This window comes from Anopheles gambiae, chromosome 2, assembly GCF_943734735.2.
Source record: "Anopheles gambiae chromosome 2, idAnoGambNW_F1_1, whole genome shotgun sequence".
Taxonomy (NCBI): Eukaryota; Metazoa; Arthropoda; class Insecta; order Diptera; family Culicidae; genus Anopheles; species Anopheles gambiae.
This window is the reverse complement of record NC_064601.1, coordinates 66,842,948-66,863,648: the sequence shown is the minus strand read 5'-3', so window position 1 is coordinate 66,863,648 and position 20,701 is coordinate 66,842,948. Positions and strand designations below refer to the sequence as shown.

The following is a 20,701-nucleotide window of genomic DNA, read 5'->3' as shown; positions in this document are numbered from 1 at the left end:
GCAAAGCTTGAGAACATACAAACACTGACATCAACAGTTGTTATTCACATTCTCAGGCTTTGTTTATCGTCAGTTTACTCACACGCTAATATTGATATTCCTTCTATATTGTCAAATATTCTATTATATGCACCTTTCCCATTGTTTCCGTGACAGACCTTCCATTTTAATCCCTCGTATGCGTTGCGTTATACTTTTGCCTAGAACGATCCGTGGCTTAACGCGTGTGAGCCCTTCAATAAGTACTACAATCTGTTTGACTTTAACCTTCCTCTATATCGCTTTCGTGCTCTCCTTCCTTGGATTCTTCCTGATCTATACTAAACACACATCTTTCCCATCCCTCAATCCTCATTCTCCAGTTTTAAGTAAATAGCCCTAAAGCCCATTGGGACAAACAATTAAGAAATAAATAATAAGATTAATAGAATTAATAATCTATTATTACGTAATGGAAAGTAAAACGTTTCTTTTTTTACGAATAAAAAACAACCAATAAACGATGATGATAAACTCGAGCAAATCAGAGGGGCGTGCGGATCGACTCGAAACCAAGCAATAGGTCACCGAAACAACGTTGTAAGCTAAGGTAACCTGCTGTCGCAACAAGGATGGAGATCTGGTCAGTAACCAGCCAGAGGTCCTCTCGCGGTGGGCTTAATACTTTGATGAATTACTCAACGACCAGTTTAACGAACAGCTAGAAGCGCCACTAGCAGATGTGTCATGCTACTGCCACCTAGCATAGAAGAAACACGAAAGGCTATCCGTCGGCTGAAAAATAACAAGGCACCCGGAACCGACAGAATGGCAGCTGAACTGGTCAAGAATGGAGGTGCACGACTAGAAAACGAGATTCATCAAATTGTTACTGAGGTGTGGGATAGCGAATCGATGCCTTGTGATTGGAATCTCGCCATCATCTACCCGATACACAAGAAGGGAGACATGTTGGCCTGCAACAACTACAGGGGTATTACGGTGTTGAATACCGCCGATAAAATAATTTCCCTTATCCTTCAGGATCGTCTTGTCCCGCACGTCGAAGAGATAGTCGGAAACTATCAAAGAGGATTCCGAAACGGAAAATCAACCACTGATCAGATCTTCACCATGCGGCAGATCTTGGAGAAGATGGCTGAATACAGACACGACACATACCATCTCTTCATTGACTTCAAAGCCGCATATGATAGCATAGCCATTGCCACTGCCAGCCGAATTGCAAATAAACGGGGCAAAGACCAAACTGATGGTGGCAACATCAGCGGGCCCACCAACAAATAATCAGAATCTACGTAGGCGTGACGTGCAGATAGGTGAACGCACTTTTGAAGTCGTCCCACAATTCACCTATCTTGGGTCAAAGGTCAGCAACGGCAATAGCATGGAAGCTGAGTTGCGCGCAAGGATGCTGGCTGCCAACCGGTCATTCTACAGCCTGAAGAAGCAGTTCACCTCAAAGAACCTGTCGCGACGGACGAAGCTGGGACTATATAGTACCTATATAGTACCGGTACTTACATACGCTTCTGAGACATGGACACTTTCCAAATCTGACGAAACCTTCTTAGCCGCGTTCGAGAGGAAGATGCTCAAAAGGATACCTGGCCCCGTATGTGTGGAAGGACAGGATGGAGGATCCGTTATAAAGACGAGCTATACGAGATGTACGGCGACCTCACTGTCGTACAGCGTATCAAGCTCGCCAGGCTCCGGCGGGCTGGCCATGTTGTACGCATGTACGGTCAACGGACGACCCAGCCCGTAAAGTCTTTTTAGGCCGTCCGCAAGGACAGAGGAGGCGTGGTAGGCCCAAATTGAGGTGGCAGGATGGTGTGAAGGCGTTTGCCATTAAGGCCGGGATAACGGACTGGCTGACGAAGGCGCGAGACCATGAGCGGGTTCGGACGCTCCTGAGGCAGGCCAAGATCTCAAAACGGTTATAGCGCCGGAAGAGTAAGTACGTAAGTAATAAACCATGATTCTTCTTCTTGACTGACACAACCTTTGCGGTTATGCTGGTCTAAGAAAGATTTCGCTACTTTTTATGTACCACGCAGCCGCAGTGGCACGGTATGCCATTCGCAGCCGATGACACGCGATTCGAAGCAAATGGCACGAGAGTTAACTGTAACGCAGGAAACAGGTGTAATACCAGCCCATCTCCTTTCAAACCCAATTCCCAACTACCCCGATAATTTGCAATTTTTGGGTTACCTAATTGGTGGATTAGTAGGTGGCTTCTCTTTGACAGTGAATTGAACATTAATTAAGTAGCACCTTTTGAGCAACAGAAATTAGATTCAGAACAGGATTAGATTCTAGCAGGATAGCGTTGAAGCCAGATGACTTAATTAAATAAATACGAATACGAATACAAATGTATCGACATGAATACTTGAGCGGAATAAGTGATTGAACTGCTATCGATAATTAAATATCCTTCTACATATTATCATATACCAGCTCCCTACCCCTCCCCCCCCCACCACACCAGCAACCACTTTAAAAAATGAACATTATTTCAATGTGTTTCAAGAACCGTTTATTGAATACCTTCAATCCCAAAAACATTCACATTCTCTGTCGGGTTTGTTCGACGATTGTTACCGATTCGGGTGTAAACTACATGTAATATTTGCACACGATTCGTATTTTCCATCAATTATTGTGGCCTGTGTTTAGCGCAATTGTTTATAAGTGTGTGTGTGTGTGTTTTTGATTATTTCAACCTACTTCTCTTCTACTGATGTTAATAACATTAGAATTCGCTTCAACCCATGCCACCGTTTACCTTCCGACTACAACACTCACCACCGCTCTATTTACTACGCGCTGTTTTGTGTCTGTCTGTGTGCTTTTTTTTGTTTTTAATTGCTACATTAATTCCACTTAAAGTCGTAAACCTTAAAGATTGTAGTTGTTATCCATCACCATCCATTTGCATAATTTTCTTCCGTCACATTTTCTTTATATTTTACTTTAACAACTATGTATTGTCCTTTAAGATGATATTTCAAAGTAGGTTTTGTTGTATTGTTTGAATGTTTTTTCTTCTTCTTCTTCACTTCATCTCCTAAGTTTTCGTGCCTTTTTCAATCGACTCTACGAGATGTTACAATTGGTGTAGGTAGGTGTGGCGCACTACACTAAACTATACATACAAATATAGCATTTACTTGCACGTAATGTTAGATTTATCGCAACAAAATCCAAACAAAAACAGTAATAAGAGTAGTAAGAAAACAAATACAGTATAACAATTGCACCGTAAAGCAAAATACTATATAATACTCTCCATGCATGGTACTTTTAAGTGAATCTGCTAGCTTTTACAAGATCAGTAACAGTAACTAAACACATGCATCAAACAAACGATTGCATATTGATTCGATTGACGCTTTGCTTATTTGATCCATGGACCTACTTTGGAGTGTGTGCATTTTTTGGGAGCCGTGAAGCTACTTCTTCAAAATTTACGTAAATTTAATCCGCTATTGTGTGTCAGTTGTTTGAGTTGATTTGTAATTGAAAGGTGCTTGAGTTTGAATCTCCTTGGAAAAGTGGCAGAGTCTGCTACGCACCTCTACGTAAGGTGAAATCGTACATTTAGTTTCCTCTTCATTTATTTGTTCTTCTTTTTTAATTCATCTTTTGCTCCGCTGTGTCCTCAGTTCGACGTAATTGCGCACAGATTGTTTCCTGTTCATTTTATGTCATCCTTCATTCACATTCGTTGGCAACGGAACGGAAGTTTTGCATACGAATAGAGATGCTACTATTGAGTTTGTGTGCTTGTTTGTCTTTGCTCGTTTTTTTGTTTGTTTGTTTGTTTTGTTTTGCGTTGTTTGTGTTGCATGATTATTTCTTCATATCCTAATGCTACTAAACCATTAATATGCGCGCCCTACAGAAGTCATAACATTTGCCGCGCAGTTCTTCACAGCTGTGTCCGACCGACAGTCAGAAACACAAATACATTACGCTTTGAGTAGCAATTGGAAAAAAGTAGTGCAATGGATGACGACTGTTGCTGTAGCATTCACTGTGTGGCGGCATCAGTGTTTCATCCCTTACTCTACCCAACAAACACCTCTGTCGTGGCGTTTGCCGATTCCTTAAGGAATCGCACCAAACCAAAAGATGGAAACTGACACAATAAACACGTTCAACAACGATGATGAAGCTTATCAAGCTGTAAGATATGAGGGCAAAAAGTCTTAGTGTTAGTAGTCCTTTGAAACACGCATGGCGTCATGTGCATATCTCGAATATGAATTGATAACCCTACCTATTTCTGCCCCTACTACCACCACCTTCCCGCCCCCTCATTTTTTGCCAATTCATTCAGTGTTGTGTTGTAAGCGTTTGGACATGTAGAGCTTTTTATTGTAAATACATGTATTTTGTATGCATGTCTATATGTATATGTATATATTTATAGTTCTGTTATAATTCCCATCACATCTATCGCCATCTATGCCCGCCACAATGTAGAAGAAGGGCACTCACTGACTACAGCTGCTGTTGCTGCTGCTGTTGCTGCTGCTGCTACTGCTGCCGCTCTGTTTACTGATGGCGCATCTTTGCAAGACACAGCGAGCCATCGTCGTTACAACAACTGGTGGTTATCGTTAATATAGACTCTATTTCTTCGCGCGCATCGAGGGTAAATATCTTTGGTTGTATATATTTTAATGTCAATATCATTGCACTCATATTAGTTCAAATGGATTCATAGGCTTTCATAGGTCGGTGTACTTAGTAGTAAAGTAATGTTAAACAATGTTCGGGCACTAGTCAAACGGTTATGCTGTTTAAATATACATCCGTCGCTGTCTTTTGCCGGATTTCTTCGCTCTTGTTCATCTTGCATGCAATCAATCAAATCGTAGGTCGTTACAATATTTCAACCAACAAAAAAAACGACCTATTTGTACGAACATTAGTCTTGCTTTTTGAACCATGCACATCCATGGGGAACGTATGGTTTTTATTGAAAAAAAAAATAAAAAGTGCACCCCTAGCAATACCATGGTTTTATGGAAATGATGCTTGAAATTGACCATTATACATTATACTTATAATTTAAACATACAGTCAAACAGTTCTGAAAGGAACATAGCAAAACCCTACTACATAAATAATAATACGATAACCACAAACTTCCAATCTGGTTCGTATGGCTACATTAACCAATCCATTCTACATACCCAGTGTATGTGCGCATGTGGTATTTTCGGACGCCTAAGGATTGCTTAATTTTTGTCCCTAATATCGCTCGCCGAGCGGATGCGGAAGGGAATAGAAGAAAGATGCGAGATAAACACATTCAATACAAATGCTGTTTTTGGATGGTTTAAACATTTTCATTTTATCATAACTAATGACTTTGAGGTTGTAAACTTAAAATAGGATCGCTAAACATAACATACAATTGTGTATCTGTACAAATAATACTCTAACCCGACAAATATATATATATATATATCACGTATACGTATATACGAACTTCCGATCCATACAACAGTAAAGTAAAATATTGGCATCAACGAGGAATCAAGTTTCCCATCAGCAACAGGCAATGCGTAATGCGTTTCTTGTGCCAAGCGCAAAGTAGTAGTAATACATGATTTTAGAACTCGATTTTTTTTCTAACCAGCGCATAAGATAAACCTTATGTGTGTATGTAATGGAAAAAGAAAAACTAGGCAAAGAATTTCTGTAAACTAAACATCATACTTTCTGTTGTAGTTCTGTACTATTGAGCAACGGTACGCGTTGATTACATACTTTTTACCGGTGATTATTCTTACAGAATTAAACAATAATTTTTGCGGCCAAACGCCACTAACTGATGTGGGTATTATTTAAAAAAAAATCCTATCAAAACGAAGAACTTGGGCATAATGTACATGTATACATATATAATTGTTATGAGCAATTCTATCCAACTGGCAACATAAACCATGAAGAGCGTATAGTGGGGCTACTGCATGGTCATTAGTGATGTTTCCATGCCAACCGAACGTGTATGTAATGATTGCATCAATAAGTTTGCTAACTAACTCATAAAACTTATGCTATGTCTCGAAAAAGTCCTTCGCAGATACTAAACATATGATTTGTCTACCTTTCTGCTAGTAAGACATGCTAGTAAGAGAGCGCTCATAATCGTAGGCTGTACAACAAACCTGTAGACGCATTGCAGGAAAACTCAAACCCACATTCTCAACAATAGGTTCAACAGGTGATGGTGGTGGTGATGTATCTATCAATACACAGATGCATTTGAACGAAATGCGCAATTTAAAGGAAAACGTTAAGGTAACAGCACCACAAACGAGAAGCATCTGCTTCTAGCAAACCTAACCTTGTCTAAATAATCTCATAACATTTCATTCGCATTCTATTTCTATGGCAAACTCGAGTGATTCAACTACACCACATACAGCAACATTCTATCAATCTTCATGCATAACAACACTTGTGTACTGAATTGTACTGTAACAAATGGAGGAATTGATCTTTAAACAAGCATACTTTTCCCTACACGTATTCTCATTCCCAAATCAAAACCTATCTTTATTCGATCGATGCTCTTTTACACAGAAAGTGATCAGATATAGTAATTGAATCATGAATCTGCTATAAAATTAAAATCACTGCGTGGAGCAACAATATAAGTTGGGTAAAATAATTGCAATAGTACAAATTAAACTAAGATAAATCGTGATGATGCCTCCGCGAGTTTGCTTTTAAAAGTTATCGTTTGCTAAAACAGAACATTTGCTCGATTAAAAGTTCCTCCAGAAAGGAGGGTGTGCAACGTGTTCTTTAGTATTTGTAAGATAGTAAAATGTTCGCTGGCTAGCAACATACCGATAATGACGTGGGCTTCGATTTAATTCGATCCGTAACGTGTCATTATGATTTGGTAATCTCAATTTCAATTTAGAAGAGTCTTTGAGGAACGTATTTTTTTTTCTTCGTCTGCTTCGTTTTCACTGCTTCATTTTATCCGAATGTAAACTAGTAATCATAGGTTAGGGAGACTTCAAGTGTCGGAGGAGAGGAGTTAATAGATTATGAATGTTTTTTGTTTGTTTGTTTTAGTTTTGGGTTAACGATTTGGCGCTAGCTATTCAGATGTCTGTCTCCATCTCAGCCCATGCGTTAGTTGTTAAGCACAGCATAGGCTTTCTTCTTCAGTTCTTGACCAATTCAACTCTGCTTGAGTTGATCTCTCTGTCGCTCTTCGCACATCGGGCCCCTTTTACGTTTGACTGCTCTGCTTTGCATCTTTTTTAATTAGTTGTTTGCGTTTTGTTTTTGCTGTTGTTGTTGTTTTTCATACGTTTACGTAGTAGTAACATCATTTGTAGGTCCTTGCTGGATGCTGGCTTAATTACTGGGCAGTGGCACGGTCACCTGTACATACGACTGGGGGAAATAGCCGTTTCGTCCATTCAAGCTACCCTCGAACCAGTTTTCATCCACGCGCTGGATTAGAGTAATGACATCGTTTTCCTACAAAGTTTCACAACAAGCGTTTATAGTACACGTCCGGCATGGAAGCGTCAAGGTCAGATTGGCTTACCTTGAAACCCAATTCCCCCGGGTTCTCTGGCTCAAAGTCATACAATGCTGTGCAGCATGGCTGTGTGGGCTTTGTTGGCATCGGTGTTCTTGCGGGAGAACGCATCGGAGACGGCAATGGCGAAGCTAATAAATAACATTACAATACATAAAAATGTGTGTTACAATTTTAAGCACTATCTTATCTATAAATATGTCTAATCTGAGCATAAACCTATTAATGGCAGTAAAGTACTGTGCAAAGTTACTCTAGATTCTGCGACTAAATTTTTAACCGATCTTTTCTGGCTTCAGCATGTTAGTTTGTTAATGCATAAATTAGGATAATAGTGAGCGAAACATACACGATAATTTTAACCTCAGCCATACTTTACGTACAGAACTTATATACGTATATGTTGTGAGAGTGAATATGTGTGAATTGAATTGAATAACTCTAGTGATGGTTTTTGATTATTTTGTTTCTATACTTCCAAAACTAAAACGAACAAAAGGCGCAACAAGCATGCAGTTTGCAAAAGGAAAATGAAGGAAGGCATGTTTCACATAAATTACACACTATAAACCCTATTTTTAACGTACATAGCAAACGAAACACAGAGCAATCTAATTAATGTCGCATGTTCACGATAACAACATCGGCGAATAATCACCGCACAAAGTAACACACCTCACACAAAAAGGACAGCATAGAACAAAAAACGTGTAATAACAATTAAGCAACAGTAGCAACAAACGGACAAACGGACGTTCCATTGGTGAGTAAACAATAATGAATTCAATCAGTTGTAAACACACACGCTACAAAATCATATCTCTCACGCCAACAACAGTAGTAGTAGTACGTTTCTCATTCACATTGTACAATCGGTGTTAATTTCGTGTAAGTATGCCAAATTAAAAATGTTGTTTTTTGAAATTCAAAAGAGATGATTCATTCGTTTCTTTTACCATTAGTAGAACGCGCCTGTGCTTGACCATTTCCCAACAGTTCCAGATGTGTCGGTTTATTGACCGGCGAACTGAGATGAGAGGATGAACCGCCTAGCGATACGTAAGTCATACAAATAGCAAAAACACATTTATGTAAAGAAAACAATGAAGACAGTTTTTTTATAGTGATTTGACCAAATTAAAGAGTACGGGAGAGAAAGAGAGAGAGAGAAAGAGAGAGAGAACGAGAGAAAGAAATTTATATAAATAGAAAAAGAGAGAGATGTATATAGAAAGATATATAAACAATCATTCAAACTGACACAAATTCATCGACAAATAGTAGACAAACAGTACTTTATATATAAAGGAAATTTTAATTGAGAAAATGCTGTGGAGCTCAGGATAGAGTAGTGGAGAATACATCATAGAGTTGAAGCAGGCAAAATTGTATCGCACTTTGATTATTAAAAACAATTATGTGACAAACAATCACTGCGCTCTGCATTCAAAACACAAGGCAAACATATATTGGATATGTTATTCGATAAATACAATCCAAATTCACTCTTGCTGTGTATTATCGTCTAAAAAGAAGGTTGTAACTATCTTCAAATGACCTCCTTACAAAGTGAATTCATTGAAAAATCACAAAGCCACGGTCAGCCGATAGTTGATTATAAAAATGGAGAAATTTAAGAATCTATATTGGACGATAATAGCGGAACTCAGCAAACATCAGCAAGATTATGATGGATTGTATAGGTATGTATAGAAGTATGTGCCTACAATAATTCTATCGAGTGTTAGCGTACATTAACTAATCCACACAGCTTTCAGTGTTCCTTTGCGTAATTCAATTAGCTAGTTAATTTAGCTAAGGTAAAAAAAATGATTTAAATAATGTTTGACAATTGTAGTTGGAGCAATGTTGTGAATTACCAATGCATCAATAAAATCAAATAAATATGATGTTTATAAATGAAGTATGTGAAGCGAAGGATGCGCAGGGAATCCGTAACCTCAACATTCATAGCTAGCTTACATACTATTTGAAATGCACTGAATACTACTATTATGTAAAGCAAATTCCCATCACCAGCATGAACATTTAACGGATAGTAGGTAGTAGGAAGGATCCATGAATCGGTGTGTTACCCAGCGTTTTACATGCATCTTCCATCACCTTGTTAAATCGCCCTTATTTCACCCTTATCTATTAAACGTTCTAGTGAAATAAGATTCCTTGTAGTACTAATACGTATGTGTATTTTAGTTTGCATATAGAACGTTTTAAGGGTCGAGGAATGCGTATCGAAACTACTTGTTATTCTATCTCTGTACATAAGCGATGCCGTCTATCGTCTGTGTATTTGTCCATTGTATCTTCTTCTTGTTTACATTATCAAACTAATAAAACAACAACAAAATGGGTATTTATAGAATGTTGTTACATTATCCAAACCAATCCGAAACTCAACATTAACTTGTATAATGCATAACATAAGATATCTGCAATGTACCAGTCAATAATGCGAAAAGTGAAGTAAACCATTTGTTAAGCTTGTGGCATCTTCTACAAACGCCACATTTCTAGAATTTAGTTTAAAGCAGATGTTTCTAGCAGTTGTTTAAACGGTATCAAAACCATACATACAAATTCTACTTTTAAGGTAGAACACGATTATTCGACTCTTTCGCTCATGCTTATTTCAAAATTTCAATCCCTTGGTTGAATTACTGATCATAACACAATATTATAATTGTTGCTTACATTAAATTTTGTAATTGTTTCTGGAATTCCATAAACATGTAAGACTTAAATCAATACTAGAACGCATTGTTCACTGGTACGAGTAAATGAAGTAAATAAATTAAAAATAAATGATAAAATAAAAATTTCAAAACAAATCACCTGACCAAGGATCACTGAAGATGCTCTTGCTGTTGTTGTTGTTGTTGTTGTTGTTAGCAAACATTGCGGTGCTATTGGTAGTAGCGGTACTGTACATTGAACTATAACTGTTTGTATTATTATTTCGAATGTTGGCCCCGCTGTTGGACGTAGTAGTACTCTTGCCCGGCTTAGACCCTGCACCAATACCACCGTTTCCGGCATAACCCCCATTATTCGGTTGATCCCATGCATTTAACCAGCTGTCTACGGACGATCCGTAAGACGGCGGCCGCATGTCAGACCCATCAGTACTACTAATACTATCAATTCCACTGGTGTCGCCTGCTCTGCCACCTACACCACCAAATGCACTTGACGTACCGCCGCTCCGTGTCGACGATAGGCTCTGCTGAGAGCCATATAGTCGGTTACGGTTAAAGTGGCTACTATTGTTGTTGTGATTGGAAGAATAGGTTTTGTTATTGGACAGATTTTGCTGGGAACTGTACATGTGGTGATGGGAATTGTTCAACCTATTGGGATTAAGAAAATGGGGCCCACCGTTCATTCCATCCTGCGAACCGAGCATTTCGATGTTCAAATCGGCAAGCGTCTTGGGTACAAATTCAGACTTTGGTCTTGCTGCAGCTTCCTCGCGTCTGTGGAGAAAACACACGAATGAGCATTGAAATAGCTGCGTTGCGTACCTTTTATTAATGCACTACTTACTTTTCGTTCAGCGTTTCCACCAATACTTTCAATATCTCAGAACATTGAGAGTGATAATCGAGCATCCCCTCGGCAAATGTTACCAGCTGGGAGACTTGCTCAACCTAACAAAGAGCGTAGGAGGAATAATCCATAGCATCGAATATGTATTACATTAGAACAGTTCCACATGCACCATGATAATTAATGGGATATGGACAAATCACAACACGGATGGTAATGTTTGAAGTCAAAAATTAAATACAAAACCAACTATACCGTTTTCAAATCAACTTACATCATTCTCCAACAGATTATACATTCCAACCTGTGCAAGCTGTAGCGATTCGGCAAATTTCTCCTCAGCGCTCCTGATTTCATCGTCTGTAATTTGAGAACCTTTTGTTAGGCATTATTTCAAGGCATTATTTGTCCGCCGTGTACCGGGGCATAGATACAGACAAAAAATACGGAATATATAGAGCAATAGTTAACAACCCATATAGCATTAAAAAGCATAATAACAGAACACATATAACATTTGGCCATAATATGCAGGGGTAAAGATGACGGTGTAAAAGGGCCAGTGCGTTAGGCAGGAATCGACAACATAACATTCGAAATACAGCAGCGATCATGAAAATAAAAATAAAATAAAGTAAACCATAAATACAAACTCTAAACAATGTAAAATATAAACCATTATTAAACTAATAAAAAATCGAAAATCAATCTATCGAAACATATACGAACTGTGTTTAAAATAATGATACATATAAAATAGCAATTAAACACAACAACTAAACAATTGGTCATCAGGAGTCATTGAACATAGAGAATAAAACATAAATATACATACCCTTGGCTTGTCGCCTTTTCTTACAATCGAAATCAAGACGTCTGCCTTGTAGTTTTTTACGGTGGTGCTAAACGAAGAAACAAAAATAACAAAATAACAAATTAAAATATTATATTCCTATACGAATAATGCACCATGAAAGGCTTCAAACAAATACAATGCTTACCATCACTTCCTTCAAATCCTTCGTCTGTAGCTGATGGAGCGGTTCGAGGAAGTTTTGTTTAATGTTATCATCAAGCGAATACTTCACGTCAGCCATCTGCTTGAGCGAGTCGCCCATTTCGACCAACGCCGACGCTGCATAGGTTGGAAAACAGACGGATAGTTCGGGAGGCAATTTGTGCGTTATTATTTTGCATGCCCCAAGCAGGAACACAAAACCAATTCGGCACGATCAATGACGATTTAAAGTTGTGTTGGTTGGACCGACGACCCAGGTATATCGGTATATACACCATTTGAAATGTACAGGAGTGAAGAGATACACAAAAGGGTATTAGTTTAACAAATCGAAATAAACTGGTAAAGCTACATTCAATGGTATAGAAATGTGTTCTAACATTATTACTATATTCAGTGACATCACGTTATGCATTGTGTATCATAAAAAAATACAGTTTACAACAACAAAAGATAGTAAAAATAGTATACTAGACGAGGACGGTAAAGTTATAAGTATCAATATTCACACGTCAGCACCAAACAAAGCGGCACGTACTTTATGTGAACCATTTACCAATTTTATATCTCTGTTTTCAATTGATGTTTGTGAAATATAGAATGCATTCAATTTACTAGCAGTAATCTACACGATAGACGAGTTTTGTGACTGTATAGAGATTTCAGTATAACATTCATCGGGTGTGCATTTAAGCATTTAGCAAAGGATGACACAGAGAGAAAGAGAGAAAGAGAAGGATAGAGAATAAACATCTAACGAGGGATTATAGTTGAAAATGGCTAAATTCGTACCGTTACATTTTTAAATATTCTACTAAAAATTTAAGGAAAAAAGAATAGTACAAGAGTTAAACTAATGCAGAGAGGCTGACCAATCTCAACTTTGTTAATTAGAAGGAGAAATACATACATTAATGTCCTTCGGTCATTTTTTAAGTGGCTTTTATGAATAAAATTAGCAAAAGATAGGATTAAATAATTGTAAAATGTGTACTCCTTCCTCTTTTGACCGATTATTTAACTCATCTGCTATTATGGCTTTCCAGAGCTTATGCTCAATATAATATTTGCATACTTTTTCACATCTTTTAACAATGAGGGGAGGGGGCGGGGGGTTTGGAGAATATTGCATACTGTTTATTATTATTATTATTATAATTATTAATGTTGTGAAAGATATAGGCCATTCAATGAACGGATTGTATGCGCCTGTGATGTATGAATGCAACCAAACGATTTTAATGGAAAAGAAATACATTGAAACAAAAAAACAACAACATTGTCGCTTACATTTAGATGTGCAATGTGAAAATAAATAAAACGCGGCGGTATGCGCTGTACTTACCAAAAATACTGTCCTCACCAAGCTTTTTACCATACGTCAGCATACAGTCAGCCAATATACCTTCTGGTTGTGGATAAGTATTACTTTTAGCCTGACCTGATAATTTAGAAATACCTTTGACCGCTGCCATCTTTGCTCTAGCTGTCGGATTCGGTTGCAAGTACTCTTTGGTCTTGGCTTGCAACTCTTCGACTAGCTCGACGGTGACATCCGTTTTCTGTGTCGAGATACAATATATATATATATTCGATTGTTAAATGCACCGTAATTGGTAAGTAATACATTTTATCAACTTACGCGCTCCATCTCCATGAAATCCAAGTCCAGCTTGGTGCCTTCAGCACCTCCCATCTTTTCAGTGACATACTGAAACACCATGAAAGAATTAGTGTGCAAATATGCTAAAACAATGCCGAACATTCACAGTAAATTATGTGCAATCTTCATACTATGCGCGAATGTAGTATTATAAATTTGAGTATCATCAAATATAAAAAACAATAAAGCGCTCTTGCTGTAAAACACCAGGCGCCTCCTTGTGTCACAACGTATTTGTTCAAATTTTAACAAATTTACAGTACAAAAAAAGAATTTGTGACACTTTTGAGTGGTAATTATTTTCTAACATTCATTTTTGATTTTAAAAAATGTAACATTCTCTAGCTTGTCATTTTGACACGTTCTTTGGCAACGTAGCAAACAATTATATTGTACTCATGAATATTGTTCTCTTACGATAAAACCCTCTAATATTCATTTTAGGGTGTAGGCAAATTGTATAACAAAGTAATGTTAAAATGGTTATGCTAGTTGGGACGACACGACACTGTACCTTGCCCAGATAGGCTGAATATGTTTTACATTCATCTTCAAATTGGTCGTGACCTACATTTCGCTTTAACCATGCTCTCTACAACAAAACGCGTCGTTCTTCATTTGTTACTACATTCTGGTTCCTATCAATTCAAAAACTTCACTAAAGATAAACTAAATCTACAATGACGCGATTAAGCCAGTTAAAAACTATAAAAGCGTTATAAAAAAAAAGGAGCGTCTTAATATAATTTTTCATGAAACCAATTTTTTTATGCAATCATTTGTTAGATAAATTTGAGCAATGATCCTACTTGAACACAAACCACATTACCTGATTTGCTTTATTAATTTGCTTTTTAAGGCCCGCAAATGCCATGTTTTCGCCTTTGGAGAAAATGGTGGAAGATTTTTATATTAACGTTGCGTCTCAAAATTTATTTCCTTCTCTCCTCCGCCTTGCTATCTCCACCAGAGCAAGCACTTGTCGTCAGCAGCTTATATCAGCACACACACAGATACGGGCGAACTGATGGTTTCGTTCTTCTTTTCCTTACGCGATGGCAAGAAAAACTTAACAACTTTTCAAGATTCTGAACGTGATAGTTTCACCAGCAATATGTCCCTACTACACTGATTATTATACAACACACTTGCACCGTCCACTACACTGTATCACGGACACATTCGCACATATATCACTTAACTAGGGCGCTGTGTGCTCACGCTGCAGAGGATACTCGTATTAACAATGGTTTGAAAGCCTTTTTTCGTTGCCGTAGCATTCATCAGCATTGGATGTTAGTTTCCAGCAAGGACAACAGCACAAGTATGTTCATAATAATCCGGTAAATGTCCAATTGCATCCAGACAGACGATGTGAGATAATATTATTGGCCGAGGAAACGTACATGAAAAGAATAAAAAAAAATTAGTTATAATTACCCCTTATGAATGAGAAAATTGATATACCAAACTATTTAATATCGTGTTTTTTTATTAATATAAACCGAGTGTTCATACCGAACAAAAGTACCATGTGACAAGAAGGACTATTTGGAACCGTGCCCTAAGAATTTCACATTGCAAAGTAACTTTGCAGGGTATGTGACTACACCATTTTCACTTACTTTGAAACCCCTACCGATGGATGTAATTCAGATAATTATTTCGTTTATCCAGAAGATTCTCGTATTCTGCGGGCGAAATTACACAGACAAGCTAAATTGCTAAATAGTAGAATTGTACGGTTCTATTTCACTTGCGGCTACTTTGCAGCGTTTTCAAGAAGCTTGCACGAGACGTGACCGACGCGTTCGAAAGGACTGTGACAAGAAACTTGGGCTACAGCCATCCGAAGTTTGCAGTAGTTAACGTCAACCCAATTGAGGTTGCTCGCAAAGCTTTCGGTGGAAAAGTGAGAAAACCTGTGTACAGTAAAGCGCAAGATTCGCTCTCAAAAAGAGCGTGTAAGTAGAATCGCGTTAGAATCGAACTAATCTCTAGCAGTGTGCGTGCTTGTTCACGGTGCTCTTTTCTTCTCTCGGTCACTCTCTCTCTCTCTCACTACGAGTCAAAGGATGAATCAAACAGGCGTTACAATACGATGAAAAGTGGGTACTAACACACTATCAACGCAAAGCGAACGTGTCCAGACCATGGTAGAAAAATTAAACATATTGTTTATGTGGGTTGCATCGCGCACTGCCCACACAATTTGCTCACATATTTGCTGAGCAGTATGGATTGTGTGAGGTTAAACGTGTGGAAAAGGCGATACCATGAAGCCCTCAAGCCCATAGAGCAAATCATTAACAAAAGTCCTATTCTCCCTTTGATTGCATGTTTAGATATGTCGGCATGAGGAAAACTGCCCAATTTTTTAGCCATTTCCGTCCACATTGACACATCATTGGTCATAACAAAACAAGAGATGAAACAAGGAGAAATCCAAATCGAACAGTCACGTGATACATTCTATTCCTACACCTTTCAGGAAGAAAGAGGAACGGCAAATTCATTCATACAAACGTTCAAATGGTTTTGAGGGAGTATAAGAATCATGCATCCTCTCTCTCTTTCGGCGCGGTCAAAATCACGCCAAACCTAAAAGAGACACACATACACAGGAGCAAATAGTCAAATTATGCATTGCACACGCATATATGTGGACACACGGCACAAAGGCACCCTTCAGAGTTGGTTAGAACCAGTCTCTAACCATTGCATGAAGGACCTGTTTTACACATACCCACACGCAGAGCCCACATTTCAATCAAATACGCGCTTTAAAGCGCACGATTTCGTCACCAATTTCGTCATTCATATGAACTAGGAGACTCTTGATCGTACGCTTGCGCTCTTACGCCACAGTACCGCACCAACAACGTCTGGAATAGTATAACTGCATCGCCCCAAACGACGCTTACATATCGGTCCCTTGTATGTAGCGCTGAGCAAATGCTTAACAGATTTAATATAAATGTATTCGCAGCCAGACCATCATACACATTATCATTATTCAATCATTTACCATAAACATGGCATGTATATTACTCCTCTCTTTTTTCTTAAAAATGTGTACCAATAGATACAGTTATCTCAGAGCTGTTTTTGCGTGTCGCAGAATATAGCAGATACTAGACATTTCGTCGCCGATAAGTCTTTTTATCGCTGCTACACCAGACCCATGGATACATTATTATTCCGATTCTTCTGGTATTTGAAGGCCAAGAATATCTTTCTTTAAGCTCTCCGTCAGAGAGTTGTTTCTCTAGAACAGCCCATGCCTTTGCGAAGGGTAGGCCTGAATTTGGATGTCTAAATCTTTTGTAATCCTAACAATCCTACAATCAACTAAACAAAAGCTTAAAGGCTTCATAATTTGAAGGAGTAGAATAAGTGCAAGGTTTGCAACGGCCTAAGCATGGGAACGCATAGAAAAAGTAACGTATCATCCACTAAGTAAAACCATAGAACACAAACCCCTAGTAGTGGCTTGCGTTCAGTGAACCATGAAATTGCAAACGATGAAAGGTTACCATAACTGTTGATGTGGAACAACATTATATTTTAGAATGTAGCTCGATACAACTACTTCAACATGGCTATTTCCAAATACAAACATTGTCGAGGGGTAAGGGGATCAAAACCATGTCTGGGCTACGCATATCGCTGCTTGCCTCGCATGTTCAAGAGCATTTGCATTTGGGTTAACTTCAAATTTAACGTTGTGAACATTCTCGAGAGCATTTCATTATCGGCCGCGTTCCAGAAACGTCCAATGGCAATGGCTGATTTTTACAATTGGGCTTGGTATTTGAATGATGTTGATAATGGAATATTTTTGGGAATCCAGTTCACATTATTTATCGCCAAGGCAAGGGAATCAACAATACCATGTTTTATGGAAAAGCATTTGAAAACCTCATGATCAACAAAGCATCAAAGATATTTTATACAAAAAGCCTCGTGTTTCTAAGACTGAGCTGTCTGTGAGGGAAAATAGCACCAGCGCAGTGTAATTATTAGGTTGTTGTGAATTGCGTTAAATTACCGATCCGATAACACAGTATTTTCTACTCTCAAGGTTAGAGCCGTTAGAGGTTGAATGCATCGGGCATGGAAACACGTAAATTCATCTTCATTTCCTAAAATAAATCAAACTGTTTTGCTTGCTTGAGCATTGCATTTAGTAGGGCAGGATCGTTCAATGCATACTGTCCTGAAATAAAATGCTCCATCCATGATTTTGGCTTATCTTATCTATGGCGAGAATACGCTTACCGTCTTACTACTCACGTATGAATAACTTTCGTTTGGCTTTAGATACCAAAAATTGAGGCTGAACCCAACAAATTCGAAATAAAAAACATCTACACCACCAGATATATCTTATCGTTGGTTCGTTAGAACGTTGTCCCTAAAAGAAAAGATTCGATTGTTGTACATCAAAACAGCCGTACAGCGACGCAACCACAAACTGTTGTGAACAACACTGCAAAACACTCATTTGATCCAGTGTTCCCACAACAGTGGTTCCCGAAATCGGCCCCATTCCCATCGACAGCATTAGCATTGACCTTGGAAATGTGTGCGCAGAGACGGTCAGGTTCGAGTGTGGTTGCAAGCAAGAGAATGTTGCAGTTCTCTCCCCCTGTTGTGCGTGTGCAACGCACCATCTTCTCATGATGCCGACCGCATCGCAGCAGAGCCGTCACCACCAATCGATGCACATTACAGTCGGCCGAAACGATCTATTACCGTGACTCGCAGCTTCCGTCATTCGTATGTGCAAATTCCACCTAATCGTAGCACATATTCCTATTCCCATCCCCCCATCGCGTATCGGCGACCATAGGCAGTGTGGTTGAATGAGATAAAAATAGTGCACCCTGCCAACCCTTGCCAAGCGTCTTTTCCCCACTGCACGATCCTTCGTCGTCGTCTGTGGAGCATTGCAAACTTTCCAACAGCAGGAAGTCAGCATCATCATCATCTTCTTGCAGCCCAGCTATGATACCCTCCTCCGTTTGCATGACTGACTGAGAGCGGATTCAGAGTCCAATGCTCTTCAACTTATGCGGACTCGAGATTGATAGGCAGCACGCATCGGTCGCTTCTCATTGAAAAACACTCGACACAATTTCACATTCGGTTTGTCGCTCGCACTCTATCCCTGTCTGCCTAATTTTGGAAAATGAGCCGTAAAAAAATGACCCGATCGATATTGCGGCCCCCATCACTTGCAACACCAGCGTGTGCCGTCGGTAGTTAAAATAGTTTTCGCAAAAGACGCAGTGTCAAATAAATACCTTTCTTATCACGGCTAAACACTTTCTTATCTTTGCAGATACGCTTTTGGCAACGGGTAATGTTCATGTAAGAACGTTTCGTTTACTCACAAGATTAGAACGACTCTCTCCTTCCGATCCATTAATCGATATGCAAGCAGAAAAAAAAAACAAACTACCGCACGATTCACTGGATCCTAATGTAAGGCCGAAAATACACGGACCGGAATTTCGCGGCCGCGGAATTCCGCCTGCTGTCAAACCCATATACAAAGTGTCAACGGCAACTTTCCCGAACTGTCATATCCATACATTTTTCAGCAAGCGGAATTCCGCGGCCGCGAAATTCCGGTCCGTGTATTTTCGGCCTAACACCACTTACACTCAGTAGGCCAGCAGTTCTCCCTGTTGGTCCTTTGCAGGAGGGCCACTTACGAACAAACAAGAGATGCCGTCGGCGGGTAAGCGAAATACTGGCTTTCACGAGCAGTTGGACAAAATATTTTTACACTCAGCTGACAATAAAGCCCCCAAACTACACGGTCCATGAAAACGTTGGGCGTACGGAAATATACGCACGGCTCGCGAATTTTTGCACAGCACAACAAATAAGACCACACTGGAAGGTCGTCCGCCTTTTGGCGAAGATAGCAGGCAGCGATCGGGACAGGGATTTTTCAGACACTACACAAGGGACGATAACTTTGAGGGAATTTAATAATTTTCAAGTAAAAGCAACATCAAGTACCTAGAATTTGTTAAATTCACGACGAGCGGATGGTATCGACGTTCAACTTCTTCTTCTGTAGCAGAACAAATTATTGTGTCCTCATATGACGGGCAGTTTGCATGTAGTTGTACACAGTGTGGCCAGATTATTTTGGCGGTTTTCGGTAGGCGCATCAAAATTTTATCGGTAGTTTTCGGTAGGTTAAAACTCGAAACTTAAAAGAAGTAAAAGCGAAAGAAGTGTTAAGCGGGATGGTGGGGGGGGGGGGAGGGTGCTAATGCGCAAAATGAAAGTTCCATCTCACGAGAATAAGCATCCTTTATCTAGAATATGGATTAGATTTGGTTCAGGGCTTACACAAATGAAGATTTTTCTGAAGTGTCGATCTGAAAATTGGAATTCTAAGCACATTTTTTCTCAGTGGTGACAAGTTCTTTTTCTTGGGGCTCCACGCGACCGCTTAGGGCCGCAGCAGTGCTCCATTGGATACGATTTTATCGTACGTGCTGTCATTAGATTTTCGCTGGATTATTTAGATTGATTTGACTGTTTGGCTGAGTATTATAGTTCAATGATTCAAAAATTTGAGATTTTTTCCTTCAAACCCTAGATATATATACAGGCGGTCCCCGAGATACACGGTTATTGGGGACCGAAAACGGCCGCAAAATACCGCGTATCTCGAATTTCCGCGTAAGTTGAATCTCGTGATTTCCAGCCAAAATATCACTAATTTTCGTGCAATTTTGCAAGTAGGGAGGGAGTTTTAGCCACCAAATTAATTATTTGATATGTTTCTAATGAATTGAACAGTTTTAAACCTTTTTAAATGGTATTT

General features: G+C 39.0%; 1 protein-coding gene across 20 annotated transcripts; it reads right to left on the bottom strand.

Moving 5' to 3' along the window:
- Positions 1 to 2,522: 2,522 nt before the first annotated feature.
- Positions 2,523 to 20,006, bottom strand: LOC1278459 (endophilin-A). Of its 20 annotated transcripts, none has more exons than XM_061641950.1 (13): positions 19,882 to 20,006; positions 14,675 to 15,104; positions 13,825 to 13,893; positions 13,642 to 13,744; positions 13,528 to 13,590; positions 12,166 to 12,299; positions 12,000 to 12,066; positions 11,439 to 11,539; positions 11,162 to 11,265; positions 10,451 to 11,091; positions 8,554 to 8,646; positions 7,604 to 7,728; positions 2,523 to 7,533 (listed from the first exon to the last, which is right to left on the bottom strand). In XM_061641950.1, exons 2-13 carry the CDS (start codon positions 14,717 to 14,719, stop codon positions 7,408 to 7,410), a joined length of 1,671 nt encoding a protein of 556 aa, XP_061497934.1. In that variant the 5' UTR covers positions 14,720 to 15,104; positions 19,882 to 20,006; the 3' UTR covers positions 2,523 to 7,407. The 20 variants fall into 20 exon arrangements, with proteins under 20 accessions (XP_061497934.1, XP_061497944.1, XP_061497946.1 ...); XM_061641960.1 differs by having other exon boundaries at positions 10,994 to 11,091; XM_061641962.1 differs by lacking the exon at positions 19,882 to 20,006 and adding an exon at positions 19,245 to 19,305 and having other exon boundaries at positions 10,994 to 11,091.
- Between the last annotated feature and the right edge of the window lie 695 nt (positions 20,007 to 20,701).